The 10,012-nt window shown below is 40.0% G+C and overlaps 1 protein-coding gene across 8 annotated transcripts in view; it reads right to left on the bottom strand.

The window, feature by feature from the left end:
- Nucleotides 1–5,224: 5,224 nt before the first annotated feature.
- Nucleotides 5,225–10,012, bottom strand: part of SGMS2 (sphingomyelin synthase 2) — a 93,741-nt gene continuing 88,953 nt past the window's right edge. For all 8 annotated transcript variants that reach the window (XM_087866383.1, XM_045799208.2, XM_045799206.2 and 5 more), the window contains one exon: nt 5,225–9,906. In XM_087866383.1, the coding sequence (XP_087722509.1) occupies nt 9,703–9,906 (204 nt within the window). In that variant the 3' untranslated portion in view covers nt 5,225–9,702. The remainder of the gene's footprint in view (nt 9,907–10,012) is intronic.

Raw genomic sequence — 10,012 nt, 5'->3', positions numbered from 1 at the left:
TTTCATATAGGTTATCAATTTGCAATCACTCGTAGTACTGTTATAAACTTTATTTCTGTAAAATCAATAGTAATGTCCCCACTTTCATTCTTAGTAATTTAAACCTTCTCACTCTTTTTCATAGTCATTCCAGTGAAATTTTATCAATCCCGTAGCTCTTTTCAAAGAACCAACTTTTGGTTCCATTGATTTCTCTGCTTTTCTCTTCCTATCTCTGCTCCACTCTTTTCTTTCTTTCCACTTGCCGGCTCTGAATTGAGTTTGCTCTTCTTCTTCTAGGTCTTTAAGGTAGACAGGTTATTGATTTAAGATCTTTCTTTTATAATGCGTGCATTGACAGCTATACATTTCCTTCTTTCACTGTATCCTGTAAATTTTGGTATGCTGTGTTTTCATTGTCTTTTGTCTCAAGGTTATTTTCAAATTTCCCTTGTGATTTCTTCTTTGACCCATTGGTTAAGAATGTCTTGGTTTCCATATTGTGAATTTTTATGTTTGAGCAATTTCATTTTAAACAGTTCTAGCAGTCGATTCCTTGTTTCCCCTGGGAAGGTTGTTGATAGCAAAACAGCCTTTAATGGCTTTTTTGCTTTTGAGTTTAACTCTCTTTAATATAACTTAATCTCAAGGCTGTTTGGGAATTGCCCAAATTCTGGTGTTCCCCCCATATCTAGGCAGGTCATGGAGAAGGCAGCACACTAGATTAGCTGCTGGTGAAATCTAGTGACTTTGTTGGCAGCACGGACGTGGTGCCAAACGTTGATCCCACTGTAATGAGCCGGCTGTAGCTACACGTGACTAAGATAAAATGATCACTCTTCACTTCACGGTCAAGGGCAATAGGGCCAGCGTGCGCCATGGATTGTTTTATTGAATGCATCATTTTTATTAGAAAATAAGAAAAATAATGATTTTTTTCTAATAAAAAATAATTCCACATCAGCAATTCACTACTCATTTTTTTCTGGATGCTTCTGGAGAGATAGAAACAATTTATGTGTCTGATTAGTGCACAAAATGTGGGGAAAGCAGGGAGCGCGGGCCCTTTGGAAATAAGCTTAAGCACCTGGCATGTTCTCAATGGTAATCCAAAAGCTTGCGTAACATGACAAGTATTTGTATCTTGTACGAAGTAGAAAATGTTTCATTTTTAAGTTCTTACAATTTAAAGAACCCTCATATTTACAATAAAATTAAAAATATTTTAAAATTCCATGAATTATATTTTCCAATTAGACTTTATTGTATATTAATTTGAGTCAAGTATCAAGTGCTTTATTATATACATTACCTCTGATCCTCACCATGACATTAGGAGATTAAGTTTCTTCACTCTTATTTTATAGAAGGGACGTGATGTTTCAGAAAGATAAAGTAACTTGGCCAAAGTTAGATGGCTGGGAAGCAACACCTTAGGCATCATAGTGGTCAAGTCCAAAGTCTTTGGATTTTCCACTTCAATCTTTATTTTTCAATCCATATTTTTGACCAAAATATTACAAAATACATATGATATGATGGCTACTAAAACAATTCCAAGTTATAAACATTTTGGTGGTTTGGCAAATGTTCCTGTTATTTGAATAGCAACTTATTTGGTGGCATGATGGGCAATTTTCTTTTCAATGAATCTTTATGAATTCTGTTAATTCAAATACACAAGAAGACATTTTAAAAAATTCATGCAAGTATTTGCTATCTTGTACGTGATAAGAACTTTATTTGGTACTGAAATAAATACTAAGACTCCCTTTTTTAAAGGAACTTTAATTTGGTATGGAAATGGGATTTATTTAAAAAAAAAACCCACCTTACAGCAGTGATTTTAGCAATTAGCTTGTATGTGCATTTTAGGGAAGAATTCAGAGAATGTGACGATAAAGCTGAAGTTTCAGGTTGGCATGACCTGGATAAACGTTAATAATTTCAGTGCTGGAATCATGGTGCCTAAAACACTTGTTAACTGAATATAGTTAACACTTACTAAACGTGTACCTTATAATTCGTTTTTCATTTAGTCCTCCCAACAGCTCTGTGAGACATGGACTATTTATTATTTTGGTCCTACAGATACTGAGCACAGAGGTTAGGCAACCTGTTGAACTTTTTCTAACACACGGCCAGTTCTGGAAGAACTGAGACTTGAACCCAGGCAGCACGGGACCACCGTGGCACGCCGCCTTCTGTGGGAAGTGGCGGATATTCTGGGTGGGGGAGCACATTGTGCAGTAGGACTGAGCCCCGCCGTGCAGAGGCTGGGGATGACTGGAGGGGCGGCCAGACCAGGCAGAAGGCACTGTTCGTTGACAACTGTGGGAAAGTACCACCCACGGACGGGGCTCACAGGACAGAAGAGCGATGGGACCCAAAACACTTAAGATTTCATGCTTTCAGCAGCGCACTGTGCTTTAAAAAGATAGGTTTCTATATTTAAGAAACCCAGGTTCCAGACCACATGTTCGTGTCCCTAAAATCTTGATGTCGAAACCCTAACCCCAGTAGGATGGTACTAGAAGTGAGGCGTTTGGGAAGTAACTTGGTTTAGATGAGGTCAGGAGGGGAGGGGCCCCATGACGGGATCAGTGTCATTGTAAGAAGAGGCAGCAGAGAGCTTTCTCTCTCCTCACCCACTCCCCACCCCCAACATGTGAGGAAACCCGAAGGTCCTCACCGGAACCCAAACATGCTGGCACCTGGAACTTGCACTTCCCCAACCTCCAGAACTGTGAGAGATAAACACGTGTGGTTTAAGTCACCTCGTTTACTGTATGCTGTTACGGCAGCCCAAACGGACCGAGATCACCAGGGCAATGGTCTTTGTCCCAGTGTCCCACGTCAAACGTCCCTTCAAACATGGGCTGGGAAACTGGATGGAACACAAAATATGTTCAAGAGTGCCATCTCCTCCCAGCAAGGAGCTGCATGCCTGGGGGTCTTGGGTGTGTTCTAGGGGTGTCTCCTTGCAGGCCCAGAGCCCCTCTGCCATCGGCCTCAAGCAGGTGTGAGATGGAAGGAGGGGGATGGGGGCAAGAGGGTTTTGCCCCATTCACCACATCAATGGTCAAAATGTGGGTGAAAGATGTTTACACGGCGCATTCTCAAGCACTCCTCAACTCTGCTCTCAACAACACAAAATCTGGTTGTCGAAAGATTTCTGGAAGAGGCTTTTCTTCTTTTCCAGAATTCCTCACACACGGGTGGCTCTTCTGTTACTCTGGAGCAACAGGAAAATTAATTATGGGTTTTGGCATTCCTGGGCTTCGTATCATTGTGCTCCTTGCCCCCATTTACCTGAGTTCCCTCAGTTAAAGAGGGAGCGTGAGGAGACGCCCCGGTGCACGCTGTGAGCGTTAAACACCAGTAAACCAATTAGCGGCGCCTGACACATGGCGGCTGACTCAAGAGGAGCTTCTCTTCATCCAAAGCAATACATGATTAAGGGAACTTTGAAAGAAAAAGAGATAAATGCTTGGATTTAAGCACTGAAGTCATGCACCCAGAAACCTGTCCAGAAACAAGCACACATGTTGGCCTGGGCCAATTTTTAGAACAGAGAACTCACCAGTTCATGGCAGGACCAACAACTCCTATGGCTTCACTTTGGTCCTGGGGGGAGTCTCGAATCAAGGCAGACTACAATGACTCCCAAGAACCCTGCTCATTTCCTCAGACTGTTGCTGTCCTCTGAAAGCAGGTCATCCCATCTCTCCTCCTTTTGACATTCTTTTGGGAACATTCCCGAGAGTCACAGAGATAAAGCCCCTACGCACTTTGTTGTTCCCCGTGTTACCCTGTTCAAGACAGTGTAAAATACTGTGGCATCCTGTAAGTGACACAGTGACTGTGCGGTCATCCGGCAGACCTGTGAGCTCAGACACTTGGGGACTCTTCTGCATTCGAGTATTTAGCACTGAATTTTCTCCCCTCCGATATGCAATGAATTGCCAAGTATAAGAAAAAGTAGTAGCATTTCACACACACAAAAACCGTTCCGAGGACCAGTTTCCCTCTTAACAAACTAACCGGCTAATAAGGGAATAAACTCCCCCCTCAAAACAAAAAGCAAACACACACGCGCGCGCGCACCTCTAACAAATGGTAATGGGGGCATAGGAATTATGACAGGAAGGCAGCAGGAGAGAGAAAACGAAACTCGAGGGCCAGCTGACACTGAAGAGCTCTTTCATCTCACAAAATGGGGTCACTGCTCCTTTCCTTACCTACTTCACAGGCTTTTGTGAAGATTAAGAATGTATGTCAGGCATAAAACAACCGAAATGCTACGCCTCCTTCCGGGAGCCGCCAGGAATGAAATCTGCATCGTTCGGACACGGTGGTCCGTACGCGTTCCTAGTCTAACGCACACTGGTGAGCGAGCCAGTGTTCTGCTTCTGGCAGTCTCCTCTAGTAGAAGAAAAGCAAGCGTCAGAGGTCGAGGCCTGGAGGGCATGGCATCAGGTCCCTGTGGCCTGCCCTCCAGGTGCGGCCGCTCTCCGAGCCGGCGGCCACCGAAACCCGCAGGCCCGTGTTTCACGCAGGAGAGCGGGGTCATCAGGGAGATTAGCTTTCCACGCAAGGCTCAGGGGCAGGTGGCAGAAAGACTATTCTGATCCGTACTCTATCGTGCCCAGATCATCTAAAGAAAAAACCTGAACTATATCCAACATCTTAACCCTTGAACCATATGATCCTACTCCCCTTGCCCCACTGAACTGCTTTTACTAAGCCTCTCCTCGGGGGTCAAGCCGTCATCTTTCCTCAGGGCTCCAAAAACCACTGGCTGCCCTCCGCAAAGGCAGGGGTGGTGGCAGGTCCAGGAGAGGACATCACCCCAGGGCCCCACTAGGGAAGGCATGAGGATGACATTTCCTTCAGAACCGAGGAACAGAAAGGACCCTGCTTTCCTTGAAGCATTAATGATTTTGTCCTTTTGTGGGAACAGAACAGTGGAAATCAGAATCATGGAGTGTGTAGCCGATTTTTTACTTCTCCATGAATGACCTTATATTACCCTGAATTATTTTTCACCTTAAGTCCGAGGGTGGGAAAATAACACATGCCAGTTTACTTACAGTTCTATTAATTAAAGGTTATCGCCTTATTTTTAAAATAGTGCTTGGAGAAAATAATCCTCTTGTGGTTTTAATAAGTACTTAAAACCAAACAAAAATTTAAAACCTTTAAAGAAAACACTTTTTTAAATAGAAAGAAACAGTAATACTAATTTTGAAAAGACCGTTGATGTCACTGTGGTTTATTGGTAAATACAAAGTATAGGCTCTTGCTTTTTTTTTTTTTTTTGCTATATTTTTTTAAGCAAAGCCAAAGAGATTAGAAACCAAGTACACATATCCTCTTTAGAGTAAAAACATAAATTAGTTTTTAACAATTAGGCACTTAAAATGTAAATGTAAAATGGCATTTTTAGAAGTATAAACTATAGTTCCACTCCTAAATTCCTCCTGAAATGTTTTTACAAACACAAAAGCACAATCACGGAAAATATTTCTAAACAAAGATAATATCCTCTTTAAAAAATAAGAACAAGCCTGAACGCAAATCCCATATGATAGAGCAATGATTAAGGTACTGGGGGTAGGAGAAAAGAGCTTCTGAAATTTACATGTTTGATTAAAATATAAGCATTTAATAAAACTATTACAATAGCATACAGTATATATTATAATGAAAAATATGTCAGGAAAATAATGAATTCTAGACTTAAAATTTTACTTTACAACAAGGCACTTAACACATTGAAACAGTACAGTAAATTTCTGAAAGAATGCAGCTGGCTACCTCTCACACCTTGTAATGATATTTCTTTATGAATATACTGTAACATAACCATACATTTTGCAGCATTAATCATTGCATAGGAGGTAAATTAAATAAGGAATTCCAACTTGGTGACTAGATTAGCTTATGTTTACAGTTTCTTCTTTTTTTTTATTTTAAAGGACAGTTTAAAATAATTCCGTAATAAAGCACTATTCTCATTCATGATTCCTCTAGAACACAGCATAGTTAGATTAATGAGTAATAAAATAAATCAGAACTTATACGGTGTGTATCTGTATAAAAACTTATCTTTGGGTACCTTTGACATCATTTTCAGTGTTTAAGTATTGAAGTCAAGAGCACTTCTTAATAGAAGAAATATTTTTAGCAAGTAATTCAAAGGAGTTAAATTATTGCAACACAATGACATTTAAAAAAACACCAGAAATCTTTATACATACAAAGAGAAAAGCCTTCAACACATGGCATATTACTTGTAACGTGCTCGATTTAAAACTTGCAAACTCATTCATCAAGAAATTCCTTCCCACACTTCCTTGCACTACAGAAGTGAGTATGTTAAGACCGGCTTAAATTCTTAAACAGTTGTACAGTGCAAAACAAAAACGACAAACAAATAAAAAGGAAATGCTTAAAATATTGAAGAAACAAGATATGAACTTTTAATTAAAAAAGAAACTGCATGAGCTCTAGCATGTAAAAAAAATACAAACATAAAATAGAAAGACTGCCAACCTGGTGTTTCAAAGTAAACAAAGTATCGGTAGTTATAAAGGGAGACATTAATGATTGTGATAATGAGAGGTAAAATGGTCTGCAAATTTTCTTTGATCGAATGGACAAAGGATTAGAATTGCAACACCCTGGGATCTAAGCTCATTTTCCCTTTGGGAAAGGTTTAAAAGATCTTTAAAATAATCCCTTTTGCATGATGCTTTCAGATTATTGGCAAAAAACAAACAAACGAATGAACAAACAAAAAACAAACGAACAACAACCAAACCAATGCCTTTTAAAAACTTGAAAATACACTTTAAAAAGTGGCAAGTTTGAGTTCCAAGTCATAGTACGTATTTCCACTAGGGGGCACTGCTATACAGCAAAGAACCTCACACATGGTCCTCATTACACCAGACCGGGGCTTGGGCTTGCTCAAAACAGCCTTCCTTCCTCAGCACAACTTGTTTCCCAAGATGCCAGTAAATTAAGTAACAAATTTAAAATCACTCTGGGCAGAATCAGGAGCAATGCTTTATTTTCAGAGCTGTGGAGGAGCTCAAAAAATAGAATCTGAGAGGAACCCATCTCCATTTGAAAGAATTTAGAAAAAATATGCCATAATTTATGGGAATCCTATGTTACAGATATTGCACAGAAGGACTAAATTCCAAGAAAAGCTTCAAAAGGGAGCACTGGTTCACAAAAACAAGGATAATGGATAAGATCTCATATCATAACTGGCAAGGAAAAGGAGCTCCCAAAATTCACGGTTTCAAAGGCAAGATCATAACTGTTTAAGTTTTCTATTCCAAAGGGGCATGGTAGGTTAGGCCTCAAGTTTGCTTTGCTAAATGTAAATGAGTTTCTCTATTTCTTTTATTTTCCCATCTTGAAACTTTGGTGTTTTCCCTCCTTCTTTTCAAATCACATGCTTCCTCGGTGTCTATCAGACACCTGTGACACATACATGTAAGGAACACGTGAGCAATAATAGTGTCTTTGCACATGAGGTCAGAGAGGTTTTTAAAGTTCTTTAAAAGGTGATGGTATTTTTTTAAAAAAACTGCATCACTTGACTAAAATGCAAGTTACTGTTTCAAGGGTCTCTAACAATCAACACACCATGATTTTTAAATCTTAAATACTTTTCCTTATTTAAGTTGAAGAAAATTAGGTTATCCAAGACACTGCTGAATAAGGCTCTCGGGTCTATCCGGTTATGAGTTAGACGCTCAAGGAATATACCAACGTCAGGAGCATGAAACCCAGGCTTCAGTGTCAGATGCTTTTTCCTAATAATCAGCAGGAATTGAAACTCAGTGTTTGCAAGCACGACAGCTTAAATATCACAAGTGTCAATATTTAGCAAATAAAAGACAGAATTCTGGCTTAAGCACATCCAGTAAGCTATAGATCTATTTCTTATTGGTTTATTTAATAACAAACACCAGAAAACTCCTTGCATTTCAAAGTCTGCCAAGGATATTCTGGATTTCCATTCTTGTTTTAAATAACTGGATGAAGAGCGTCTTTTTTCCTGCCTTTGAATTCAACTACCTTTCCTTTAGTGATTCTTCTATTACTCAGAGAAAGAGCCATACTGAATACAGACACAGAATTTTAGCACCAAAAATAATGACCCTTCTGAAAAGATTTGTATTGTGCTTCTCTCAAGCAGTCTGAAGGTCAATTTTGGGTACCAAATCAAGGCCAACTAGTTTAATGACAAATTTAGGGGTGTTTTTCATTCCTAAGTGGAGGGAAATTTTCATCTTCAATATAAATGTCACTGCCCCCTTCCACCTCGCGGGCCTGTCTTCTGACATAGTGTTGATGATTCTGTAACCATCAATCTCACTTCAGAGTTACCAGAAGGCTCAAGAAATCAACCAACTCTGACAGCATTCATCTGATCTGATTTTTGAAAATCCATCTTCTTTTTGCATCACCTCAAAGAACTTTAGAAACGGTGATCCCCCTTTACTGAGTGGCTGTCACCGTCTAGAACAGACTGATTCCAACAGCGGATGATAGTGCAGCACCGTGGTGTAATTTTAGGATCAAAGTAAAATGACTCAAGTGTGGCAAATGTCCTTAGGACCAGTTTATAAGAAGCTGAGTCTCTTGCTAAAAGGCAAGGATACATTGCACTTTTACACTCCGTCTTGGTGTTTCCATAAAGTACAACGTAACCAGGAAGAAAGTTTTCGGTGAAACGTGACCAACTGCACTGCTGAGTTCCGACGAGCAGCTCGAAAGCAGATCTCACACAGGGTAGGATGGGACAGAAACGCAGGCTTGCTCTCCAGGGGCACGCGCGTCCGTTCACAGACATGTGTGTTTTCAGCTTGTGCTGCAGCAGCTCCCTGCCCCGCGGGGACCGGGCGCAAACCTGCCAGGCAGAGAGCGCGGAGCCGTGTACACGAGGACCGCTTGTTGAACAGAAATCGCTCCATGTTTCCTGTGTATCTGTCGCAGAGACTTTGAAGTGAAATATTTACACACACATAAAATCTGTGAGATGTGTCAAATACTTCCATAGATCACCTTTCCTTTTTTTTTTTAATAAAATTATCAGCTTAAAAAAAAAGTAAAAGTGATACATAGTGCAGTGGGTGGTAGCAGCGGGTACACCTCCCGGACCTGACCCTGACCTTCCCCATGACAAGGTGGAAACAAAGTTCACCTCACGGTTACTGACAACCCATAGATCTCCCCCTCATTAACAAGCCTAATGCTAAAACCGCTCTCAACATTAGGTTATTCTATTTACACAGTAGCTGTATATATCCAGATATTTTATTTAAAACATTAACAAATTCTTCTGACCTTGGAGGAAAAAAAAATCCTGAAAAAATTCTGTAGAGGGTTTTAGTGGAGAAAGAATAAGGAGTAGGAATCGTATGTTCTTTGGCACCTCTTTAACAAGCTCATTAGTAAAATCCCAGTTTGGGGGCTTGTCACCAATGAATGAAGAGCTGCAGGAGAATACACCTTTCTCAGGACGAATAAAAAACCAGTCAAAGGGTAATACTTCATTCGTCTTTCTAATCACTTACACGAAATTTGGTCCATTTCTTCATCTACCAGGCAGTTCTTCTAAAATAAAAACCCACAACTATACCTTTGGTTACAGCGTTAACTCTTTTGGTATAAGAGCTGATGCCTTTGTTTTCCTTCTCAGGTAGATTTCTCATTATCTTCACCGATCTTCTGAACCCGAGAATACTTTTTGCATGAAGATTTAAAGCAGCCAGGGGGCCAGGAGAGTGGCCAAGAGAAGCAGCAAGGAATTGAGCCTTGTACATTTTTCTCGAAAAAATAAAAGATGGGGAACCACCATGCTCGAGACAAGAAATTAGTCTGTGAAGAGACCTTCAAGTTCTGTAAAAAGTTTAAAAAAAAAAAAAAAAAGGAAAATGAGACCTATTTTTCATGATTTGCATCCTATTTTTTTTTTTCTTAAATTGTCACTCATTGTACCATAACA

This window comes from Ursus americanus, chromosome 13 (genome assembly GCF_024610735.1).
Source record: "Ursus americanus isolate L20-20 chromosome 13, mUrsAme1.1.p, whole genome shotgun sequence".
In the NCBI taxonomy this organism is placed as follows: Eukaryota; Metazoa; Chordata; class Mammalia; order Carnivora; family Ursidae; genus Ursus; species Ursus americanus.
Note: the sequence above shows the minus strand (reverse complement) of the source record. Positions and strands in the feature narration are given on the sequence as shown.